The sequence below is a fragment of the Oncorhynchus mykiss genome, chromosome 4, assembly GCF_057628025.1.
Source record: "Oncorhynchus mykiss isolate SJ-2025 chromosome 4, ASM5762802v1, whole genome shotgun sequence".
Classification (NCBI taxonomy): Eukaryota; Metazoa; Chordata; class Actinopteri; order Salmoniformes; family Salmonidae; genus Oncorhynchus; species Oncorhynchus mykiss.
In genome coordinates, this window is record NC_143025.1 from 5,181,588 (window position 1) to 5,207,918 (window position 26,331).

General features: G+C 43.0%; 1 protein-coding gene across 2 annotated transcripts in view; it reads left to right on the top strand.

Annotated features, from left to right (window-relative positions):
- The first annotated feature begins 3,935 nt into the window (after positions 1-3,935).
- LOC110515005 (E3 ubiquitin-protein ligase TRIM16) overlaps positions 3,936-26,331 on the top strand; it is a 38,093-nt gene continuing 15,697 nt past the window's right edge. For both annotated transcript variants that reach the window (XM_090230858.1, XM_090230859.1), the window contains exons 1-3: positions 3,936-4,841; positions 5,276-5,371; positions 12,017-12,250. In XM_090230858.1, coding sequence (XP_090086984.1) covers positions 4,245-4,841; positions 5,276-5,371; positions 12,017-12,250 — 927 coding nt within the window. In that variant the 5' untranslated portion in view covers positions 3,936-4,244. The remainder of the gene's footprint in view (positions 4,842-5,275; positions 5,372-12,016; positions 12,251-26,331) is intronic.

The window sequence follows — 26,331 nt, forward strand, 5'->3', positions numbered from 1 at the left end:
TATAATGCTTCAGATGGCAAAATTACTCAGAGACTCACGTTTACATCTGTTAGTTCCTCAAGGGGAAAAAATAAAAAATAAACTATTGCCCCTGTTACAGATGTCTACGTATCAGGGGAAAAGCTCGAATAGCCAAATTCAACCTAGCTAATTTCCTGAAATATATGCAGTTATGTTTTTCTATAGAGGCTTTTCAAACTTTAAATATCCTAACATTGTTCCACACTATGGAAACAGTGCTCAAATTCACTGGTGTTACATAAACTATCTATGATGCCCACCTACCGTATCAGCTGCTAGTTTTTAGCATCTTTCCTGACTATCCTGGCGACTCTCAAATTATTTTTAAAAATGCATTTTGTAATTTATATCAACTTCTGAAAAGTTACTCAAAACACTAATGCACACATTAACAGACAAACAATTTTCTCCATTACCCCCATTCACAACGTAATTTCCGTGGCGACCAATAGTGCTTCGCTAGTGACGTCATCATCAAGCGCTCAACCTCAGCCCAATTCGTAGCGACTTTCAATGAATTGTAAATAATTGTTGTTCTATAAACCAAACCTAATTTATCACATCTGTTCGAATCTTGAATTATAATTTATCACCCCAACCAATATCTCTAAATTGGCTAATTTTATAAAACATTTCGATGGGTATAGATCGTAATTGTCTCTTCGTTATTATTTAGAATTCATTTTGATCTAGTAACTGTCTCGTCTTTGACTTAGTATTTTAATTACGACTCTATTCCCAATACGTTATTCACTTGTCTAATTAAAACTCATACTAGCATATGTGAGTGTACTTCTTTAAAATATCTTGTCACTGGGAACAGGGAAATCCCCTTAACCCAAACTTTTACAACAAAACCTAATAATTAAGATAATCCCTTCACATCATTCGTTTTAAATCCCTCGATGTTTCATGTAACTCATTCAGTCTATCTCCAAATTGTCGTCCCAAAATATTTTATACACTGCCATACCCTCAAACCACTGTGAAAAACGTGCACTGTCCCTTTAAGATAAGACATTTCATTTTTTTCCCGCAATGAAAACGGAAAACAGATCGTGTTTAGAAGACGTTACTTTTTGTTTGAATTCACTGGCGTTACCTAACCAAAAATCAGTACTTGGAAAAACAATCACAACTTTTTACGATGAACCTATTCTTACCTATTTTATAGTCCAAAGCGTTGCACTATATAGCCCCATTTGAGTGTCTAGCAATTCCGTTGTTGGCTGTAGCATCTTTTCAGAAAACGACGCCACCCATCTGCCTGCCTCTGTAAAATATATATTCCCTATTCAGATTGAGTTCAGTTTTAAATTCTAATCATTAGAGTAAAACCGACCAAACTTCTCAACTTACTATACCCTAACCTTTAAATGTACCATGTTTTGTGCTAAATTTATCGTATGTCAGTCGATTCATAAATAGCTATAACATCCGGATAGCACGAAATTGTATCGTATCTCTCCGTTATTCCCTACATTTAACTTTAGGTGACTTTCTCTTCTATGATCCATTTATTTAAATACGACTCCCCTCTCAATACATTATTCCACCAGATCATTTTGGGCAAAATAGCGTATTACCCCAATTGTCTCGCCATTATTTTTAATGCCTTTTTTTTCCAATTCAATCTAAAACACATAATAAACGATCAGATATATTTAGACAAACACTGGCGTCCGTATTTTTCCGGCAAAACATGCAAATAGGTGAATTACACTCTAATATCAGTTTTAGTTAACCGCTTCGGCTGGGAAGCGAACCGTGGATTGCCGTTGGTAAGACAGCTGCGCTCACCACTATACTACCTACACTGGAACTGACTAAGCCTCGGCTGGGAAGCGAACCGTGGATTGCCGTTGGTAAGACAGCTGCGCTCACCACTATACTACCTACACTGGAACTGACTAAGCCTCGGCTGGGAAGCGAACCGTGGATTGCCGTTGGTAAGACAGCTGCGCTCACCACTATACTACCTACACTGGAACTGACTAAGCCTCGGCTGGGAAGCGAACCGTGGATTGCCGTTGGTAAGACCGTTGCGCTCACCTCTATACTACCTACACTGGAACTGACTAAGCCTCGGCTGGGAAGCGAACCGTGGATTGCCGTTGGTAAGACCGTTGCGCTCACCTCTATACTACCTACACTGGAACTGACTAAGCCTCGGCTGGGAAGCGAACCGTGGATTGCCGTTGGTAAGACTGCTGCGCTCACCTCTATACTACCTACACTGGAACTGACTAAGTTTCTCCGCAAATAAACCCATCTCTGTTTAAATGTGTAACTCCGGCCTCTGGACAACAGAAAATATTTAACTACCAAAGTTTTCCCTCAGTTAGGATTCTCCTTAATTTCATTGTGTTTGACCCTTCCTTTTTTTTTTACCCGATTGTCGCCTCTGACCTTCCCCTCATTTAAATTACAACCTTGTTGACGACGTTTACAGGGAGTGTTACACTCCCGGGTGAAATGTCCAATTTCGTAGCTACTGACCTGCTGCCGACTGGGAAAAGCTGTTCGTTTGAATCTGTCACCTCCCTTTCGAACACCGGGCCTGTTTTTAACCTCAATTAAGAAGTCAGGTCTTTTAACGTGCACGTTTTTTTCCCGGACCTCCAGATGAATAGGGAGCAACATCTAGAACACTACTTTAGACCTGGTTATAAGAAGCCTAGTGCACTACGCAGGGAGTAGGGAGCTATTTGGAACAGAGACACTAACTCCTGGATGAAAATCTCTCTCTCCCTCATCTGTCTGATATATCTGCCCATTTCTCCTCCCCTCCTCCCTTTTCATTCTATTCTATCAGCCACACCACTAGCTCACCTCCACACAATACATTTACAAGTTAAAGACACACCTTGGAATAAATAACAAAGGAAAACTATTACTAGATGAAGTTGAGTGTTTTTTATTATTTCCCATCACCATGAATCATATTTAATCACTGAACAGTAGCAGACCTAACTTCATCTGTTCCTGACTCTGGATAGTGGATTAAAAAGACCATCAATCTCCAATGATATTAAAGTACTATTCTGAACATTACTGATATACTGAGTGGCAAGTCAAGATATCTGCTGGTTTTATTGTTTGGTCAACAGCACCACCTGCTGGACAGGTTTAATGTTGCTGGACTGAGCAGTATGGGAGGATGAAAGATGACACATTTAGGGCCGGTTTCCTGGACATCTACATTGAACATACTGTTTAGTCCAGGACTAGGATTCATCTGTGTCTGGGAAACCAGACCATATAGTTTAGTAGAAAGTAAGTGATACCAGCTAGTAGTGGGCTGACTAGTCCTGAATTGTCCTTTAGTTCCTGGACCATTTTCCATGCAGCTCCAGGTGACAGAGAACACATCAATTAGGGCCGAGCCAACAAGCTGATCAATGATACTGAGGAGAATTACATAGAGACAGAGAACCAACTGAGAAAACATATCAATGGTTCTGAATGACAACCAATATACATCAACACCAGACATCATGATTCATGGAAATGTACAAGATTAAAACATTGTATTGAATTTTAATTAATAACAAATCAGTTTACAGTTTAACCAGCTCAGCTATAGACTACACCAGCATGACTAGTATCTATGTGGACCCTACTACAGTTTAACCAGCTCAGCTATAGACTACACCAGCATGACTAGTATCTATGTGGACCCTACTACAGTTTAACCAGCTCAGCAGAACCAGTGAGACCAAAACAATATCCAATCCCAAACCCAGGATAGAGGGGCTGAGTAAATGTGGTCTGGACTCTGTGGAGGAGGGTCATTGTGTCAGAGACCCTGTAGAAGGACAGAGTACCTGCCTTGTGATCCAGGTACACTCCTACTCTGGAGGACTGAGGGCCTGATACTTTAGTCACAACATTATTGTGTCTGAAACAATAATCACCACTATAGCACTTTAAACTCCAGGACTTGCTATTGTATCCAAATAACTCACATTTTTAAGATTCATTATGTCATTTGTTCCATGTTCAGGGCTCTAACCTTAGAACAAAACTATTTGTCTCCCTCTTGCTGTTGCATGCAGTTCCTCTCTCTCTTCCTCCATTCCTCTAACCCCTCCCTCCTTCTAACCCCACCCCTCTGGCAGAATCAGGAAGTCCCTCCCCTTCCCACAAACTCTCTTCTGAGGAAACGAAACTGATCAGAGTCTCTCTGTCGTCTGTCTGTGAGAGTGTGAACAACCGTCCAAATGGCTCAGCAGGGAGTTCTGCTGGACCAGGACCAGTTCTGTTGTTCTGTCTGTCTGGATCTACTGAAGGAGCCGGTGGTTATTCCATGTGGACACAGTTACTGCAGGAGCTGTATTGAGGGCTGCTGGGATCAGGATGATCTGAAAGGGGTCTATAGCTGTCCTCAGTGCAGAGAGACTTTCACTCCAAGGCCTAATCTGAGGAAAAATAACATGTTGGCTGAAGTGGTTGAGAAACTGAGGAAGACAGGACTCCAGGCTGCTCCCCCTCCTGCTCTGTGCTATGCTGGACCTGGAGATGTGGCGTGTGATGTCTGCACTGGGACCAGAAAGCAGAAAGCCCTCATGTCCTGTCTGGGGTGTCTGGCCTCTTACTGTGAGACTCACCTCCAACTTCACTATGAATCTCCTGCTTTCAAGAAGCACAAGTTGGTCAAAGCCACGGCACAACTACAGGAGAAGATCTGCTCTCATCATGACAAACTGCTGGAGGTTTACTGTCGTACCGATCAGCAGTGTATCTGTCTGCTGTGTGTGATGGATGAACATAAAGGCCATGATACAGTGTCAGCTGCAGCAGAGAGGACTGAGAAACAGGTAAGACCAGAACAACTTGTTGGTGACTGTCTGATAAACAAAGAATTAAAGATACAGTAGGAACTAAATCTGTTTGAATATGAGATCATTATATTAAATACAATATGAAATGGATCCACAAATATGAACACAAACCTTGAGTATATAGATATGTTAACCCAGATTCTCCAAATGTATCACCATTTTCTAAAGTCAAACACTATTATCATTCTGAATGGCCTTTTATGAGTCCAAAGTTCAGTCTCAGGCCCTTGATACATGTAGGCCTACCATAAAAACTATAATCATTCACATAGCAACATAATATAATATTGTAAAGGGACTTCCTCAGGATTGTCGACCTTCCTCTCTATGGGTCCTATGTCACATTACTATACTATTGATCTACTGGACTAATAAAGCTTGATAGCTCATTGAAGAGTGATTCTCCACAGAGGCAGCTGGGGATGAGTCAGCAGAAGGTCCAGCAGAGATTCCAGGAGAGAGAGAAGGAGCTGAAGGAGCTCCAACAGGCTGTGGAGTCTTTCAAGGTGAGTATTGTTGACCAGAGGAGACACACCATTTCACTTCTCTCCTCCAATCAGAGAGAGAGAGAGAGAGAGAGGGGCCCCTATCCAATCCCACTGACCCCACTGTTGGGAACAGGCTGTCTGGACCCCTTTCAGAGAATAGACTGGTTCATGTAACCAACTGGGCTGCCTCATCACATAACCATGAGTAACCATGACTGACTCATGTCCCCTATACATTAAAATGGAACTGTCTCTCTCTCAATTGAATTGAATTCATAGGGCTTTATTGGCATGGAAATATATGTTTACATTGCCAAAGCAAGTTTAATAGACAATAAACAAAAGTGAAATAAACAATTAGTAATTAACAGTAAACATTACACTTGGAAGTGATTTGGGGGATGGGGGAGGGTCTATTATAAGTTAGTAGGACTCTTTTATTTTCTCAGAAGTTCTGAGTTAGGTAGGAGGATTTAGAGTGGGGTAAACCGTGATTGAACACACTCCAGAACAGTAGGTGGCGCCAAGCACCTTTAACGTTGGTTTGAGGACCTCCATTATATCATAGAAGAAGAAGCTGGTCTGTGAGGGTTTTGTTGTTCCTGAGGAGGGCTACTATTATTTTCTCTTTTGGTTTTCAAGTATTTTCAGAATGTATTAAAGCCAAAGCTAAAGCTTCCCTAAGCAATTCAATATATCAGTCAATATATTTTCTCTGTGATTTATTTTCTCTCCGTCAACCGTTCCATCGCATCTTAACCGTCTTACCGGGCAGGCACTAGGACCCGGGGGAGGCTGCTGCTGCAGAGGCTGCTGCACCGCTCGTGACTGTCAGTCCTCCTTGTAGCTCATTGGTTAAGCTGTGGCTCGAGACTGTTAACAGTTAACGGACAGGAAACGGCTCTGACAGGACACATTCATGTCGAGGCAGTGATGTGAATGTGTGGTAAGTTAGAATAGAGAGAGAGAGTTTTCACTACTATAGACTTTGGTCATAATCAAAGCTTTGTTAACCAATAGGTTTTTATGTGAGGCTGCCTGTAAGTTACAGTGTAACAGACGTTACTAACGGTAACGGTGTCTTTTAAATTCGACATAAGTTATGTGGTGATGATATCTAGTTAACGTTGTATTTAATGTAGTGTAATGACCTGACTAGATCATAAAGGAACAATTGTCCAGACAGAGGATTGAGTTACGAATTGACGGTTTATTAGCAACTTTACACAGGCTACTGTTTGGCCTTAGCTCACGACAAATAAATGAAAGATACCCCACAAGCCAATCGGGACCTTCTCTTGTGAAGCCCAGACGTAAGAGAGAGAACAAAGGCTGAACCTTAACTTCCAATGCCCCGCCCCCTCCACGCCACTCCGCCAACCACCAGGATGCCCGGCATCAGAACATCCCAGGCATTCCTGTGATTGGCAGATAGCAGGTTGATTGGCATGTCGGACCCCGCGAACACTGGGAACTGGTAAGTACAACACAACCACCTACTAGCCGAACACATAACACACAGCTGTCTGTGCGGGTCGCTACAGTAGTTTTACTATCTGTGCCAGGCTATAAATGACACAGATAATATCTAGTTAACGTTGTATTTAATGTAGTTTTACTATCTGTGCCAGGCTATAAATGACACAGATAATATCTAGTTAACGTTGTATTTAATGTAGTTTTACTATCTGTGCCAGGCTATAAATGACACAGATAATATCTAGTTAACGTTGTATTTAATGTAGTTTTACTATCTGTGCCAGGCTATAAATGACACAGATAATATCTAGTTAACGTTGTATTTAATGTAGTTTTACTATCTGTGCCAGGCTATAAATGACACAGATAATATCTAGTTAACGTTGTATTTAATGTAGTTTTACTATCTGTGCCAGGCTATAAATGACACAGATAATATCTAGTTAACGTTGTATTTAATGTAGTTTTACTATCTGTGCCAGGCTATAAATGACACAGATAATATCTAGTTAACGTTGTATTTAATTGATCACAGCTTTCTGCTTTCCATGTAGAGTTTTTGGTAAAAAAACATTACATTTGATTATTTTGTCAGTAATGGCTGCAAAAATTGGAAGAAATCTTAGTTTATCTTTGTCAAACATGAGATGACGCAAACACACAGAGACAGTGTTGTGGCAAAGCTACCAGGAAACTATCAATCATGGGAACATTGCTCAGATTTGAACATCTGACCCTGCTGGTGATATTGCAGAGAGAAGGGAGTATCTGAGGAGAATTGTTGTGGTCACATCAATGTTAGGAAGACAGGGACTCTCTTTCCGTGCCAATGATGAATCTAGTGAAAACACAAATAGAGGGAACTCTCAATAGTAAAACTAAAATAAAACTCAAACAACTTCCTAGATACATCATGCTGAACTGAGTTTACCAAGAACTACGGTATTGATGTCAAAACAGAAGACATGTTGGTGGACAGAAACTTTCTTGCCCGGAAAAGAGAGGCTGATGTTCTGTACCTGTCTGTCCAGGAGGGAGGAGAGTAGAGCAGGACCAAGAGGTGTTCTGTACCTGTCTGTCCAGGAGGGAGGAGAGTAGAGCAGGACCAAGAGGTGTTCTGTACCTGTCTGCCCAGGAGGGAGGAGAGTAGAGCAGGACCAAGAGGGGTTCTGTACCTGTCTGTCTAGGAGGGAGGAGAGTAGAGCAGGACCAAGAGGTGTTCTGTAGCTGTCTGTCCAGGAGGGAGGAGAGTAGAGCAGGACCAAGAGGTGTTCTGTACTTGTCTGTCCAGGAGGGAGGAGAGTAGAGCAGGACCAAGAGGTGTTCTGTACCTGTCTGTCCAGGAGGGAGGAGAGTAGAGCAGGACCAAGAGGTGTTCTGTACTTGTCTGTCCAGGAGGGAGGAGAGTAGAGCAGGACCAAGAGGTGTTGTGTACCTGTCTGTCCAGGAGGGAGGAGAGTAGAGCAGGACCAAGAGGTGTTCTGTACCTGTCTGTCCAGGAGGGAGGAGAGTAGAGCAGGACCAAGAGGTGTTCTGTACCTGTCTATCCAGGAGGGAGGAGAGTAGAGCAGGACCAAGAGGTGTTCTGTACCTGTCTGTCCAGGAGGGAGGAGAGTAGAGCAGGACCAATAGGTGTTCTGTACCTGTCTGTCCAGGAGGGAGGACACGGCCTGGTGGACCTGGCAGAGTTCTGACTCAATGAGGTGCAGAGAACCTGAACCTACTGTCTTTCTCTCTCTCTCTCTCTCTCTCTCTCTCTCTCTCTCTCTCTCTCTCTCTCTCTCTCTCTCTCTCTTTCTCAATTCAATTCAATTCAATTCAAGGGCTTTATTGACATGGGAAACATGTGTTAACATTGCCAAAGCAAGTGAGGTAGACAACATACAAAGTGAATATATAAAGTGAAAAACAACACAAATGAACAGTAAACATTACACATACAGAGGTTTCAAAACAGTAAAGACATTACAAATGTCATATTATATATATATACAGTGTTTTAACAATGTACAAATGGTTAAAGGACACAAGATAAAATAAATAAGCATAAATATGGGTTGTATTTACAATGGTGTGTGTTCTTTACTGGTTGCCCTTTTCTCGTGGCAACAGGTCACAAATATTGCTGCTGTGATGGCACACTGTGGAATTTCACCCAGTAGATATGGGAGTTTTTCAAAATTGGTTTTGTTTTCAAATTCTTTGTGGATCTGTGTAATCTGAGGGAAATATGTCTCTCTAATATGGTCATACATTGGGCAGGAGGTTAGGAAGTGCAGCTCAGTTTCCACCTAATTTTGTGGGCAGTGAGCACATAGCCTGTCTTCTCTTGAGAGCCATGTCTGCCTACGGCGGCCTTTCTCAATAGCAAGGCTATGCTCACTGAGTCTGTACATAGTCAAAGCTTTCCTTAATTTTGGGTCAGTCACAGTGGTCAGGTATTCTGCCGCTGTGTACTCTCTGTTTAGGGCCAAATAGCATTCTAGTTTCCTCTCTCTATATCTCCTCTCTATCTCTCCTCTCTCTCTATCTATCCTCTCTCTATCTCTCCTCTCTCTATATCTCCTCTCTATCTCTCCTCTCTCTATCTTTCCTCTCTATCTCTCCTCTCCTCTCTATCTCTCCTCTCAATTCAATTCAATTCAAGGGCTTTATTGGCATGGGAAACATGTGTTAACATTGCCAAAGCAAGTGAGGTAGACAACATACAAAGTGAAAATATAAAGTGAAAAACAACAAAAATTAACAGTAAACATTACACATACAGAGGTTTCAAAACAGTAAAGACATTACAAATGTCATATTATATATATATATACAGTGTTTTAACAATGTACAAATGGTTAAAGGACACAAGATAAAATAAATAAGCATAAATATGGGTTGTATTTACAATGGTGTGTGTTCTTCACTGGTTGCCCTTTTCTCGTGGCAACAGGTCACAAATCTTGCTGCTGTGATGGCACACTGTGGAATTTCACCCAGTAGATATGGGAGTTTTTCAAATTTGGATTTGTTTTCGAATTCTTTGTGGATCTGTGTAATCTGAGGGAAATATGTCTCTCTAATATGGTCATACATTGGGCAGGAGGTTAGGAAGTGCAGCTCAGTTTCCACCTCATTTTGTGGGCAGTGAGCACATAGCCTGTCTTCTCTTGAGAGCCATGTCTGCCTACGGCGGCCTTTCTCAATAGCAAGGCTATGCTCACTGAGTCTGTACATAGTCAAAGCTTTCCTTAATTTTGGGTCAGTCACAGTGGTCAGGTATTCTGCCGCTGTGTACTCTCTGTTTAGGGCCAAATAGCATTCTAGTTTGCTCTGTTTTTTTGTTAATTCTTTCCAATGTGTCAAGTAATTATCTTTTTGTTTTCTCATGATTTGGTTGGGTCTAATTGTGCTGTTGTCCTGGGGCTCTGTAGGGTGTGTTTGTGTTTGTGAACAGAGCCCCAGGACCAGCTTGCTTAGGGGACTCTTCTCCAGGTTCATCTCTCTGTAGGTGATGGCTTTGTTATGGAAGGTTTGTGAATCACTTCCTTTTAGGTGGTTGTAGAATTTAACGGCTCTTTTCTGGATTTTGATAATTAGTGGGTATCGGCCTAATTCTGCTCTGCATGCATTATTTGGTGTTCTACGTTGTACACGGAGGATATTTTTGCAGAATTCTGCGTGCAGAGTCTCAATTTGGTGTTTGTCCCATTTTGTGAAGTCTTGGTTGGTGAGCGGACCCCAGACCTCACAACCATAAAGGGCAATGGGCTCTATGACTGATTCAAGTATTTTTAGCCAAATCCTAATTGGTATGTTGAAATTTATGTTTCTTTTGATGGCATAGAATGCCCTTCTTGCCTTGTCTCTCAGATCGTTCACAGCTTTGTGGAAGTTACCTGTGGCGCTGATGTTTAGGCCAAGGTATGTATAGTTTTTTGTGTGCTCTAGGGCAACAGTGTCTAGATTGAATTTGTATTTGTGGTCCTGGTGACTGGACCTTTTTTGGAACACCATTATTTTGGTCTTACTGAGATTTACTGTCAGGGCCCAGGTCTGACAGAATCTGTGCATAAGATCTAGGTGCTGCTGTAGGCCCTCCTTGGTTGGTGACAGAAGCACCAGATCATCGGCAAACAGCAGACATTTGACTTCGGATTCTAGCAGGGGGAGGCCGGGTGCTGCAGACTTTTCTAGTGCCCGCGCCAATTCGTTGATATATATGTTGAAGAGGGTGGGGCTTAAACTGCATCCCTGTCTAACCCCACGACCCTGTGTGAAGAAATGTGTGTGTTTTTTGCCAATTTTAACCGCACACTTGTTGTTTGTGTACATGGATTTTATAATGTCGTATGTTTTACCCCCAACACCACTTTCCATCAGTTTGTATAGCAGACCCTCATGCCAGATTGAGTCGAAGGCTTTTTTGAAATCAACAAAGCATGAGAAGACTTTGCCTTTGTTTTGGTTTGTTTGGTTGTCAATTAGGGTGTGCAGGGTGAATACATGGTCTGTTGTACGGTAATTTGGTAAAAAGCCAATTTGACATTTGCTCAGTACATTGTTTTCATTGAGGAAATGTACGAGTCTGCTGTTAATAATAATGCAGAGGATTTTCCCAAGGTTACTGTTGACACATATTCCACGGTAGTTATTGGGGTCAAATTTGTCTCCACTTTTGTGGATTGGGGTGATCAGTCCTTGGTTCCAAATATTGGGGAAGATGCCAGAGCTAAGTATGATGTTAAAGAGTTTTAGTATAGCCAATTGGAATTTGTTGTCTGTATATTTGATCATTTCATTGAGGATACCATCAACACCACAGGCCTTTTTGGGTTGGAGGGTTTTTATTTTGTCCTGTAACTCATTCAATGTAATTGGATAATCCAGTGGGTTCTGGTAGTCTTTAATAGATGATTCTAAGATCTGTATTTGATCATGTATATGTTTTTGCTCTTTATTCTTTGTTATAGAGCCAAAAAGATTGGAGAAGTGGTTTACCCATACATCTCCATTTTGGATAGATAATTCTTCTTGTTGTTGTTTGTTTAGTGTTTTCCAATTTTCCCAGAAGTGGTTAGAGTCTATGGATTCTTCAATTGCATTGAGCTGATTTCTGACATGCTGTTCCTTCTTTTTCCGTAGTGTATTTCTGTATTGTTTTTCTCTCTCTCTCTCTCTCTCTCTCTCTCTCTCCAGCGCTCTGCACAGTCAGCAGTGGAGGACAGTGATCAGATCTTTACTGAGCTGATCCGCTCCATTGAGAGAAGGAGCTCTGAGGTGAAGGAGCTGATCAGAGCCCAAGAGAAGGCTCAAGTGAGTCAAGCTGAAGGACTCCTGGAGCAACTGAAGCAGGAGATAGCTGAGCTGAGGAAGAGAAGCACTGAGCTGGAGCAGCTCTCACACACAGAGGATCACATCCATTTCCTCCAGGTAACTAAACTGTCTTGTTACATGTGATATGAAATTAACTTCATGTGGAACTATTCATCTCAATCTTTATGTTGTCCTGTCTGTCTCTCTGTCCCTCTCTCTGTCCGTCCCTCTCTCTCTCTCTCTCTGTCCGCCCCTCTCTCTCTCTGTCCGCCCCTCTCTCTCTCTCTCTCTGTCCGCCCCTCTCTCTCTCTGTCCGCCCCTCTCTCTCTCTGTCCGCCCCTCTCTCTCTCTCTCTGTCCGTCCGTCCCTCTCTCTCTGTCCGTCCGTCCCTCTCTCTGCCCGTCCCTCTCTCTGTCCGTCCCTCTCTCTCTGTCCGTCTGCCCCTCTCTCTCTGTCCGTCTCTCCCTCTCTCTCTCTCTTTCCCTGTCTGTCCCTCTTTCCCTCTCTGTCCCTCTCTCTGTCGGTCTCTCCCTCTCTCTGTCTGTCTGTCCCTCTCTCTGTCCGTCCCTCTCTCTTTCTGTCCGTCCCTCTCTCTCTCTGTCTGTCCCTCTCTCTCTCTCTGTCCATCCCTCTCTCTCTCTGTCTGTCCCTCTCTCTCTCTGTCCGTCCCTCTCTCTCTGTCCGTCCCTCTCTCTCTCTCTCTGTCCGTCCCTCTCTGTCTCTCTCTCTGTCCGCCCCTCTCTCTCTGTCCGTCCCTCTCTCTCTCTGTCCCCCCGCCCCTCTCTCTCTGTTCGCCCTTCTCTCTCTCTGTCTGTCCCTCTCTCTCCCTCTCTGTCCGTCCCTCTCTCTCTGTCTCTCTCTCTCTGTCCGTCCCTCTCTCTCTCTGTCCGCCCCTTTCTCTCCCTCTCTGTCCGTCCCTCTCTCTCTGTCTCTCTCTCTCTGTCCGTCCCTCTCTCTCTCTGTCCGTCCCTCTCTCTCTCTGTCCGCCCCTTTCTCTCTCTCTGTCCGTCCCTCTCTCTCTGTCCGCCCTTTTCTCTCCCTCTCTGTCCGTCCCTCTCTCTCTGTCTCTCTCTCTCTGTCCGCCCCTCTCTCTCTCTGTCTCTGTCTCTCTCTCTGTCCATCCCTTTCTCTCTCTGTCCGTCCCTCTCGCTCTCTCTCTGTCCGTCCCTCTCTCTCTCTGTCCGTCCCTTTCTCTCTCTGTCTCTGTCTCTCTCTCTGTCCATCCCTTTCTCTCTCTGTCCGTCCCTCTCGCTCTCTCTCTGTCCGTCCCTCTCTCTCTCTGTCCGTCCCTCTCTCTCTCTATGTCCGTCCCTCTCTCTCTCTCTGTCCGTCCCTCTCTCTCTCTCTGTCCGTCCCTCTCTCTCTCTCTGTCCGTCCCTCTCTCTCTCTGTCCATCCCTCTCTCTCTCTGTCCGTCCCTCTCTCTCTCTCTGTCCGTCCCTCTCTCTCTCTATGTCCGTCCCTCTCTCTCTCTCTGTCCGTCCCTCTCTCTCTCTCTCTGTCCGTCCCTCTCTCTCTCTGTCCGTCCCTCTCTCTCTCTCTGTCCGTCCCTCTCTCTCTCTGTCCTTCCCTCTCTCTCTGTGTCCGTCCCTCTATCTGTCCGTCCCTCTCTCTCTCTCTGTCCCTCTCTCTCTCTGTCTGTCCCTCTCTCTGTCTGTCCGTCCCTCTCTCTCTCTGTCCGTCCCTCTCTCTCTCTCTGTCCGTCCCTCTCTGTCTCCCTCTCTGTCCGCCCCTCTCTCTCTGTCCGTCCCTCTCTCTCTCTGTCCCCCCGCCCCTCTCTCTCTGTTCGCCCTTCTCTCTCTCTGTCTGTCCCTCTCTCTCCCTCTCTGTCCGTCCCTCTCTCTCTCTCTGTCTCTCTCTCTCTGTCCATCCCTCTCTCTCTGTCTCTCTCTCTCGGTCCGCCCCTCTCTCTCTCTCTGTCCGTCCCTCTCTCTCTGTCTCTGTCCGCCCCTCTCTCTCTCTGTCCGTCCCTTTCTCTCTCTGTCTCTGTCTCTCTCTCTGTCCATCCCTTTCTCTCTCTCTCCGTCTCTTTCTCTTTCTGTCCACCCCTCTCTCTCTCTGTCCAACCCTCTCTCTCTCTCTGTCCACCCCCCTCTCTCTCTGTCCGTCCCCCTCTCTCTCTGTCCGTCCCTCTCTCTCTGTCCGTCCCTCTCTCTCTCTGTTCGTCCCTCTCTCTCTCTGTCTGTCTCTCTCTCTCTCTCTGTCGTCCCTCTCTCTCTCTCTGTCGTCCCTCTCTCTCTCTCTGTCGTCCCTCTCTCTCTCTCTGTCGTCCCTCTCTCTCTCTCTGTCGTCCCTCTCTCTCTCTCTGTCGTCCCTTTCTCTCTCTGTCGTCCCTCTCTCTCTCTGTCCGTCCCTCTCTCTCTCTCTGTCCGTCCCTCTCTCTCTCTCTGTCGTCCCTCTCTCTCTCTCTGTCGTCCCTCTCTCTCTCTCTGTCGTCCCTCTCTCTGTCTCTGTCGTCCCTTTCTCTCTCTGTCGTCCCTCTCTCTCTCTCTGTCCGTCCCTCTCTCTCTCTCTGTCGTCCCTTTCTCTCTCTGTCGTCCGTCTCTCTCTCTCTGTCGTCCCTCTCTCTCTCTCTGTCGTCCCTCTCTCTCTCTCTCTGTCGTCCCTTTCTCTCTCTGTCGTCTCTCTCTCTGTCCGTCCCTCTCTCTCTCTCTGTCGTCCCTCTCTCTCTCTCTGTCCGTCCCTCTCTCTCTCTCTGTCGTCCCTCTCTCTCTCTCTGTCGTCCCTCTCTCTCTCTCTGTCGTCCCTTTCTCTCTCTGTCGTCCCTCTCTCTCTCTGTCGTCCCTCTCTCTCTCTGTCGTCCCTCTCTCTCTCTGTCGTCCCTCTCTCTCTCTGTCGTCCCTCTCTCTCTCTGTCGTCCCTCTCTCTCTCTGTCGTCCCTCTCTCTCTCTGTCGTCCCTCTCTCTCTCTGTCGTCCCTCTCTCTCTCTGTCGTCCCTCTCTCTCTTTGTCGTCCCTCTCTCTCTCTTTCGTCCCCCTCTCTCTCTCTTTCGTCCCCCTCTCTCTCTCTTTCGTCCCCCTCTCTCTCTCTGTCGTCCCCCTCTCTCTCTCTCTCTCTGTCGTCCCCCTCCCTCCCTCTCTCTCTCTCTGTCGTCCCTCTGTCTCTGTCCGCCCCTCTCTCTCTCTGTCCGTCCCTTTCTCTCTCTGTCTCTGTCTCTCTCTCTGTCCATCCCTTTCTCTCTCTCTCCGTCTCTTTCTCTTTCTGTCCACCCCTCTCTCTCTCTGTCCAACCCTCTCTCTCTCTCTGTCCACCCCCCTCTCTCTCTGTCCGTCCCCCTCTCTCTCTGTCCGTCCCTCTCTCTCTGTCCGTCCCTCTCTCTCTCTGTTCGTCCCTCTCTCTCTCTGTCTGTCTCTCTCTCTCTCTCTGTCGTCCCTCTCTCTCTCTCTGTCGTCCCTCTCTCTCTCTCTGTCGTCCCTCTCTCTCTCTCTGTCGTCCCTCTCTCTCTCTCTGTCGTCCCTCTCTCTCTCTCTGTCGTCCCTTTCTCTCGCTGTCGTCCCTCTCTCTCTCTGTCCGTCCCTCTCTCTCTCTCTGTCCGTCCCTCTCTCTCTCTCTGTCGTCCCTCTCTCTCTCTCTGTCGTCCCTCTCTCTCTCTCTGTCGTCCCTCTCTCTGTCTCTGTCGTCCCTTTCTCTCTCTGTCGTCCCTCTCTCTCTCTCTGTCGTCCCTTTCTCTCTCTGTCGTCCGTCTCTCTCTCTCTGTCGTCCCTCTCTCTCTCTCTGTCGTCCCTCTCTCTCTCTCTCTGTCGTCCCTTTCTCTCTCTGTCGTCTCTCTCTCTGTCCGTCCCTCTCTCTCTCTCTGTCGTCCCTCTCTCTCTCTCTGTCCGTCCCTCTCTCTCTCTCTGTCGTCCCTCTCTCTCTCTCTGTCGTCCCTCTCTCTCTCTCTGTCGTCCCTTTCTCTCTCTGTCGTCCCTCTCTCTCTCTGTCGTCCCTCTCAAATTCAAATTCAAATTCAAATTCAAGCTGCTTTATTGGCATGAAAAACATTGTGTCAATATTGCCAAAGCAACAATGTATACAATATACATTGTAACAGAATTATAAATGATAGCAAATAATAATATAAAATGGTAGTAAATAATAATACAAAATTAAATACAAAAATAATAACAATAAAATGGTAACAGTCTACAGTAAACATTAATAATTATAGTAATAACAATAATAGTAATAATAAGTAAGTTACTGTTTACTATGCAGATGTTATTATTCAGTGTCCCTCAGGCTATGGCAGGAAAATACATATTTGGCTGCAAGAGGAGCCATTGCTCCTTCGCCCATGAGTATTCTTAGTTTTTCCTCTGGGTTCAATTTGTAAAAATGTGGAATATATGTAGTCATTTCTGTGAATAATGAATCTCTTTGTGAGGAATATTTATCACAGTAAAGGAGAAAGTGCATCTCTGTCTCTACCTCCCCTGTCATGCAGTGACCACATACACGCTCTTCTTTGGGTAGCCATGTCTTTTTATGTCTGCCGGTTTCTATTGCCAATCGGTGGTCACTCAGCCTGTACTTGGTAAGGATCTGTCTCTGCTTCGTATCTCTGACAGAGTAGAGATAATCAGCCAATTCATATTCTCTGTTTAGGGTCAGATAGCAATTTAGTCGGCTTTGGGATTTTGTTTCGTTTTTCCAGTATTGTAAGTATGATTCCTTTGATTGGTTCATGATTTTGTTTATTGGAATTCTTTCTTTTGAAGCAGTGCTGGTGTCAGCTTGATTGGTGAGGTCCAACACCAGCTGACTGAGAGGGCTCGTTTCTGGGCTCAGCTCTTGGGCTTGAAGTGCTTTAAATTGCAGACTCGAATTTGGACTTGAATTTAGATGTAGCCAAAATTTTAATGATCTTTTCTGTATTTTCATTATTACTGGAAAACGGCCCAATTCTGCCCTACATGCATTAGTTGGTGTATTTCTCTGGACTTGTAGAATTTTCCGACAGAATTCTGCATGTAGGGCTTCAATTGGATGTTTGTCCCACATTTTAAAATCCAGTTTATTGAGTGGCCCCCAAACCTCACTTCCATAAAGTGCTATTGGTAGGATTACACTGTCAAATATTTTAGTCCAAATTCTAATTGGGATGTTGATTTTGAATAATTTCATTTTTATTGCATACATTGCTCTGCGGGCTTTTTCTTTGAGTGCCTTCACTGCCATATTAAAGTTTCCCGATGCAGATATGGTCAGACCAAGGTAGGTGTAATTTTTTGTGTGTTCAATTAAGGTGTTGTTCAGGGTGAATTTACATTTTTGTTTCTGACATCTGGGTTTTTTTTGGAAAATCATGATTTTAGTTTTTTGGAAATTTACTGCCAGGGCCCAATTATGGCAATATTGCTCCAGAATATTAATGTTTTGTTGAAGACCTTCTTTGGTTGGTGATAGAAGTACCAAGTCATCAGCATATAGCAGGTATTTCACCTCTGTGTCAAATAGTGTGAGTCCTGGGGCTGGAGATTGGTCCAACATGTCTGCTAATTCATTGATATAAATGTTGAAAAGATTTGGACTCAAATTGCAGCCTTGTCTCACACCTCGACATTGTGAAAAAAATTCTGTTCTTTGGTTTTTGATTTTTATTGCACACTTATTTTCTGTGTACATACATTTTATTAAGTCATACACCTTACCACCAAGCCCACTTTGTAGAATTTTGTAGAATAGCCCTTCGTGCCAAATCGAATCAAATGCTTTTTTAAAGTCAATAAAGCAAGCAAAGATTTTGCCCTCTTTTTTTTGGTGGACGTGTTTATTAATTAGTGTGTGTAAGGTGTATATATGGTCAGTAGTGCGATGGTTAGGGAGAAAGCCAATTTGACATTTACTTATTACATTTTTTTCTTGAAGAAAGGTTTGAATTCTTGAATTCAAAATGCTACAGAAAATCTTTCCCAAGTTACTGTTGACGCAAATTCCCCTGTAATTATTGGGGTCTGATTTGTCTCCACTTTTGTGGATAGGGGAGATGAGCCCCTGGTTCCAGACATCAGGGAAGCAGCCAGAAGTTAAAACCATGTTGAACAATTTAAGCACAGCATTTTGCAACTCAGGTGTGCTGTTTTTCAGCATTTCATTTCTGATGTTGTCTACACCACAAGCCTTTTTTGATTTAATAGATTTTAGCTTTTCATTTAGTTCTTGTTGGGTTATTGGGTAATCTAATGGATTTTGGTTGTTTTTAATGACTGATTCCAGGATGTTCAATTTTTCTTTAATTTCTAATTGGTTCTGGTTTAAGTCTTTTTGTGGGATGTTTTTGTATAGATTATCAAAGTAAGTTTTCCAAATTCCTACATCTTGTATGGCTAATTCTTGTGGCTTTGTTGTGCTTAAATTGTTCCACATGTCCCAGAACTGATTTTGGTCAATTGCGTTTTCAATTTCATCAAGTGTCTTGTTGGTATAATTCAATTTCTTGCATTTCAGTGTTTGTTTATACTGTTTCAGAGTTTCAAAGTATTCATATCGTAGCTCTGGGTTGTTTTGCTGCTTATGTTTTTTGTTTGACATTTGTCTTAGGTGTTTTCTAATTGTTTTACATTCATTATCAAACCATTTGTCAGAAACATTTAGATTTTTGCTTCTGATGTTGCATTGCTTTGGTTTTCTCAAATTTGCTTTCGATGCTGCTTTTTGGAATATGCAGTTGATGTTTTGGGTAGCTGAATTGACACCATCTTTATTGTTTTGGTACTGTGAGTTATTGAAAAACTGTATAGAGTTCATAATTTCATTTGAGTTCAATGTTTCAATGAATGCCTCTGCACTGTTTGGAGCCCATCTGAACGATTGGTTTATGTTGTAAAGTTTATTGGGCTGTTTTTTTGAATGAATATTGCCGGTTAATTTCTTCAGAAACACGTTGATCTGACTGTGATCTGACAATGGTGTCTGTGGTCTGACAGTGAATGCACTAATGGAGGAGGGGTCAATGTCAGTGATGGCATAATCGACTACACTTGTCCCAAGAGCTGAGCAGTAAGTAAACTGACCTAAAGAGTCCCCTCTGATTCTACCATTAAGCATGTACAGGCCTAAGGCTCGACAGAGATGTACTAACTCTTTTCCATTTTTGTTCAGTATTTGGTCAGGACTGTTTCTATTATTTATAATAGGGCTACTGTACAAGGAGGGGTGTCCAAATATGTGGTGGTTACCTCCCGCATCAGTGTAGTCAGGCTCAGAACCTGTTCTTGCATTGAAATCTCCACAAAGAAGCACTTTACCCTGCGCCTGAAATGTAATGATTTCTGTCTGGAGATTGTCAAAAAACTGATCATCATAATATGATGAATCTGAAGGAGGAGCATAAGCTGCACATATGTATACATCATTGTCACAATAGATTGTACCTTTGTTAAGTTTTAGCCAAATGTGAGTGGTACCTTTTTTCATTTCATTCAGTGCTAAGTCCTGCTTATGCCAAATGATGATTCCACCTGAGTCTCGGCCCCGTTTAACATTTTTATGTTTGATTGATGGTAGTAAACTTTCTCTATAGCCTGAGGGACACTGAGTATCTATGTCTCCACGACACCATGTTTCCAGTAGGATTATGATGTCCTGTCCCTTGATGTTTTTAATCAATTCTGGATTAGTTGTTTTATAACCAAAATGTGAAGAGTATAGGCCCTGGATATTCCAAGAGCTGATAGTTAATGATCTCATTTATAATAAGTGATATTCACTGGTTTGAGTAAAGTACATCGAAAAAAACAAAAAAAATAAAATATGTATATATACATATACATACATACACACACACACACACACACACACATACATACACACACACACACATACATACATACATATATATATACATATATATACACATACACATACATATATATATATATATATATATATATATATATATATATATACACACATACATGCACATACACATATACACACATACATACATACATACATACACACACACGCACACACACACACACACACACCATTACATATAATAATTATTATAATACCGGTGTCAATACATTTAGGAATATTTGTAAACAAATGAATAAGAATGGAATAAGATTGCATTGTACTTATGTTATGTGCAATCTGCAACCCTGTGTGTTTGTGTGTGTGTGTGTGCGCGTGCGTGCCCGTGTGTGAATTAAAGGGACTGTCTAGCTCAGTAGTCTGCATATTAGTTGCAGTAGTTGGCGCACCTCTCCTATCTCTGATTGTTCTAGGGGTCTTCTGCCAGAGGTTACCTCAGCATATGTAGGCTGACGATCTAATTGATACATGGTGTGGACTGCATCATGTGGTCTACTTCCCTGAAGGGCAGTGTTCTGACCGACCCTGGAGTAGTGGTCAGAGCTGTGTTGTGATGGGCTGGGTCTAGTAGAGCTGTGTTGTGATGGGACAGGTCTAGTAGAGCTGTGTTGTGATGGGCCGGGTCTAGTAGAGCTGCGTTGTGATGGGCCGGGTCTAGTAGAGCTGTGTTGTGATGGGCCGGGTCTAGTAGAGCTGTGTTGTGATGGGCCGGGTCTAGTAGAGCTTTGTTGTGATGGGCCAGGTCTAGTAGAGCTGTGTTGTGATGGGCCAGGTCTAGTAGAGCTGTGTTGTGATGGGCCAGGTCTAGTAGAGCTTTGTTGTGATGGGCCAGGTCTAGTAGAGCTGTGTTGTGATGGGCCGGGTCTAGTAGAGCTGTGCTGTGTTGGGCCTGGTCTAGTAGAGCTGTGCTGTGTTGGGCCTGGTCTAGTAGAGCTGTGCTGTAATAAGCCATGTCTGGCTCTTTTCTCCTCGGGATGGTGGAGGTACTGTTGTTTCAGAAGGTGGGGCGTGGGACCTTTGTTGCTGGGGCGATGGGTGTGTGGGTCCCTGCCAAGTGTTGCATCTTTTAGGTCCTTGGCAAAGGTTCTGATACTGTCCTGATCAAGATGTATATTATCATATAAGTGTTGACATGTCAGAGTGGGGTGGTGAGCCGTTCTGACGTTGAGCAGTGAGGCACAGTCCACAGTGATCTGTTGATTTATTTTGTCGATCAACTTTTCTGGGAAGTCTTTTCTTGGTAGGAGGGTGGACACAACTATATTGGTTGTTGGGAACATAGCCTGTGCCCGTTCTGCCACTCTTCTCACTGCCCCAGATACATTTTCACCTTTGGCATGAAGGTCGTTTGTGCCAGTATGGATGATGATGTTGTCAGGGGTGTCAATCCTGGTCTGACTGAGTAGCTGCATTGCACTCTCAGTTGTAGGACACCAGAACTTATACACCTGGTGTCTAGGGAATAATCTTTCCTGGACTAAGAACTTCCCATTTGAATCAATTAGAATTGCAGTTGTGGGTGATTGTCTGGGTGGAGCAGACTGGGAGGCTGGTATTCTGACCTGGGCTGGAGCAGACTGGGAGGCTGGTAGGTTAACCTGGGCTGGAGCAGACTGGGAGGCTGGTATTCTGACCTGGGCTGGAGCAGACTGGGAGGCTGGTAGGTTGACCTGGGCTGGAGCAGACTGGGAGGCTGGTAGGTTAACCTGGGCTGGAGCAGACTGGGAGGCTGGTATTCTGACCTGGGCTGGAGCAGACTGGGAGGCTGGTAGGTTGACCTGGGCTGGAGCAGACTGAGAGGCTGGTAGGTTGACCTGGGCTGGAGCAGACTGGTAGGCTGGTGCAGTGTCATCCGGCTGTGTAGTGGAGGCCATGCTGGTCTCAGGTTCTGCTTGTGTTGTACCAAGCTGGTGGACATGTTTTCTAGATGCAGAGGACACAATGACTCTCTGCCGGTTGAGGGTGTCAATGTACCTCTCTTTTTGTTCGAGCTCCTTTCTAGTTGTGCTCAGATGGTCTCTGAGGTCATCATTTGTCTGACTCAGCTTGTCCATTCTGCTTTCTAATTTAGCTATGGATGCTCTGCTCTCCTCCCTGAACTGTTTCATCTCTTCTTTGAGTTTCTGGACAGTGTCCTCCTCTTGAAGCTTCTTCTCTCTGAGTTCTATGACCTCTGCTTCGACTAGGGAGAGGGTGTTGTGGAAACGTTGCATAGCAGGTGTTCTTATTGAAATTGTCATGTCCTTGACTCTGTCTGCTGCAGGTGAGGTAGGTAAAGGGACGTTGAGGGCTTCCTGCTGGGTCACAGAGACCATTGGGGTCTGCTTTTCTCCATCTCCCTCCTTGACTTTTTCCTCATTTTCTGAGATGATGTCAGCGTCTTCTTTTAGGGTAGCAAACCTATTCTCAAAAGCCTGGAGGCTTGAATCATTGCCTTGTATCAATACAGTTCCATTATTATATAAGTTTACTGTTTGATATGTGTTGCTCTGGTCAGCTTCTTCAAAAATGCTGATCTGACATCCTTGGCTGATGCCCCTCTTTTTTGAGAAAGGGAAATGGTTGCAAATAACCTTTTTCCATATGTTCCCTCGATTGGTATTAAAAATTAAATTTGCTCTTGTTTTGTAACTGGTTAGATCTGCAAACAGGCATTCATGGTTCTGTCCCATCAACAAACCTTTGAAACTTTTCTTAGCTTTCTCTGTTTGGATGTCTGGTGGGTAAACAATTTCCATAGCAACGCTGGTGATGTTGGCTACAATGTTGCAATAGAAGTGCTGTTTCTTGTATTATGCTCTCTTGTTTCTTCAGAGGACTGTTTCACTTTGTTGTCCTTTTTTCTTTTCTTTTTTCTTCTGTCCTTATTTTGTCCTTATTTTGTCTTCCTTTCTTCTGTTAACTAGATATTTTTTTTGTTATTCTTTGTAAGCTAGCTAGCTTCTTCCAGGAGAGTCCCTAGCAACTGCTTAGCAACATGTAAACAATTCAGCTAACAATTCAGCTAGCTAAGATAACTGTATAATTTTATGAAAAATAGTTACTTTTTCGAAATCCTGTCTTTTTGGTTTGTTGCTTGTATTGTCTTCTATTGAGTCTTGCAGTTTTCTTTTGATTTTTTTCGATGTACTTCACTCTAAAAAAACATTTAAATCTCAATATATACAGGAGCTCATTTTTCAGCAGCTGCTCTCTCTCTCTCTCTCCCTCTTTCCATCTCTCTCTCTCTCTCTCTCTGTCTCTCTGTCCGTCCCTCTCTCTCTCTCTGTCCGCCCCTCTCTCTCTGTCCGTCCCTCTCTCTCTCTCTGTCCGTCCCTCTCTCTCTCTGTCCGTCCCTCTCTCTCTCTGTCCGTCCCTCTTTCTCTCTGTCCGTCCCTCTCTCTCTCTCTCTCTCTCTCTCTGTCTCTCTGTCCGTCCCTCTCAAATTCAAATTCAAATTCAAATTCAAGCTGCTTTATTGGCATGAAAAACATTGTGTCAATATTGCCAAAGCAACAATGTATACAATATACATTGTAACAAAATTATAAATGATAGCAAATAATAATATAAAATGGTAGTAAATAATAATACAAAATTAAATACTAAAATAATAACAATAAAATGGTAACAGTCTACAGTAAACATTAATAATTATAGTAATAACAATAATAGTAATAATAAGTAAGTTACTGTTTACTATGCAGATGTTATTATTCAGTGTCCCTCAGGCTATGGCAGGAAAATACATATTTGGCTGCAAGAGGAGCCATTGCTCCTTCGCCCATGAGTATTCTTAGTTTTTCCTCTGGGTTCAATTTGTAAAAATTTGGAATATATGTAGTCATTTCTGTGAATAATGAATCTCTTTGTGAGGAATATTTATCACAGTAAAGGAGAAAGTGCATCTCTGTCTCTACCTCCCCTGTCATGCAGTGACCACATACACGCTCCTCTTTGGGTAGCCATGTCTTTTTATGTCTGCCGGTTTCTATTGCCAATCGGTGGTCACTTAGCCTGTACTTGGTAAGGATCTGTCTCTGCTTCGTATCTCTGACAGAGTAGAGATAATCAGCCAATTCATATTCTCTGTTTAGGGTCAGATAGCAATTTAGTCGGCTTTGGGATTTTGTTTCGTTTTTCCAGTATTGTAAATATGATTCCTTTGATTGGTTCATGATTTTGCTTATTGGAATTCTTTCTTTTGAAGCAGTGCTGGCGTCAGCTTGGTTGGTGAGGTCCAACACCATCTGACTGAGAGGGCTCGTTTCTGGGCTCAGCTCTTGGGCTTGAAGTGCTTTAAATTGCAGACTCGAATTTGGACTTGAATTTAGATGTAGCCAAAATTTTAATGATCTTTTCTGTATTTTCATTATTACTGGAAAACGGCCCAATTCTGCCCTACATGCATTAGTTGGTGTATTTCTCTGGACTTGTAGAATTTTCCGACAGAATTCTGCATGTAGGGCTTCAATTGGATGTTTGTCCCACATTTTAAAATCCAGTTTATTGAGTGGCCCCCAAACCTCACTTCCATAAAGTGCTATTGGTAGGATTACACTGTCAAATATTTTAGTCCAAATTCTAATTGGGATGTTGATTTTGAATAATTTCATTTTTATTGCATACATTGCTCTGCGGGCTTTTTCTTTGAGTGCCTTCACTGCCATATTAAAGTTTCCCGATGCAGATATGGTCAGACCAAGGTAGGTGTAATGTTTTGTGTGTTCAATTAAGGTGTTGTTCAGGGTGAATTTACATTTGTGTTTCTGACATCTGGGTTTTTTTTGGAAAATCATGATTTTAGTTTTTTGGAAATTTACTGCCAGGGCCCAATTATGGCAATATTGCTCCAGAATATTAATGTTTTGTTGAAGACCTTCTTTGGTTGGTGATAGAAGTACCAAGTCATCAGCATATAGCAGGTATTTCACCTCTGTGTCAAATAGTGTGAGTCCTGGGGCTGGAGATTGGTCCAACATGTCTGCTAATTCATTGATATAAATGTTGAAAAGATTTGGACTCAAATTGCAGCCTTGTCTCACACCTCGACATTGTGAAAAAAATTCTGTTCTTTGGTTTTTGATTTTTATTGCACACTTGTTTTTTGTGTACATACATTTTATTAAGTCATACACCTTACCACCAAGCCCACTTTGTAGAATTTTGTAGAATAGCCCTTCATGCCAAATCGAATCAAATGCTTTTTTAAAGTCAATAAAGCAAGCAAAGATTTTGCCCTCTTTTTTTTGGTGGACGTGTTTATTAATTAGTGTGTGTAAGGTGTATATATGGTCAGTAGTGCGATGGTTAGGGAGAAAGCCAATTTGACATTTACTTATTACATTTTTTTCTTGAAGAAAGGTTTGAATTCTTGAATTCAAAATGCTACAGAAAATCTTTCCCAAGTTACTGTTGACGCAAATTCCCCTGTAATTATTGGGGTCTGATTTGTCTCCACTTTTGTGGATAGGGGAGATGAGCCCCTGGTTCCAGACATCAGGGAAGCAGCCAGAAGTTAAAACCATGTTGAACAATTTAAGCACAGCATTTTGCAACTCAGGTGTGCTGTTTTTCAGCATTTCATTTCTGATGTTGTCTACACCACAAGCCTTTTTTGATTTAATAGATTTTAGCTTTTCATTTAGTTCTTGTTGGGTTATTGGGTAATCTAATGGATTTTGGTTGTTTTTAATGACTGATTCAAGGATGTTCAATTTTTCTATAATTTCTAATTGGTTCTGTTGTAAGTCTTTTTGTGGGATGTTTTTGTATAGATTATCAAAGTAAGTTTTCCAAATTCCTACATCTTGTATGGCTAATTCTTGTGGCTTTGATGTGCTTAAATTGTTCCACATGTCCCAGAACTGATTTTGGTCAATTGCGTTTTCAATTTCATCAAGTGTCTTGTTGGTATAATTCAATTTCTTGCATTTCAGTGTTTGTTTATACTGTTTCAGAGTTTCAAAGTATTCATATCGTAGCTCTGGGTTGTTTTGCTGCTTATGTTTTTTGTTTGACATTTGTCTTAGGTGTTTTCTAATTGTTTTACATTCATTATCAAACCATTTGTCAGAAACATTTTGATTTTTGCTTCTGATGTTGCATTGCTTTGGTTTTCTCAAATTTGCTTTCAATGCTGCTTTTTGGAATATGCAGTTGATGTTTTGGGTAGCTGAATTGACACCATCTTTATTGTTTTGGTACTGTGAGTTATTGAAAAACTGTATAGAGTTCATCATTTCATTTGAGTTCAATGTTTCAATGAATGCCTCTGCACTGTTTGGAGCCCATCTGAACGATTGGTTTATGTTGTAAAGTTTATTGGGCTGTTTTTTTGAATGAATATTGCCGGTTAATTTCTTCAGAAACACGTTGATCTGACTGTGATCTGACAATGGTGTCTGTGGTCTGACAGTGAAT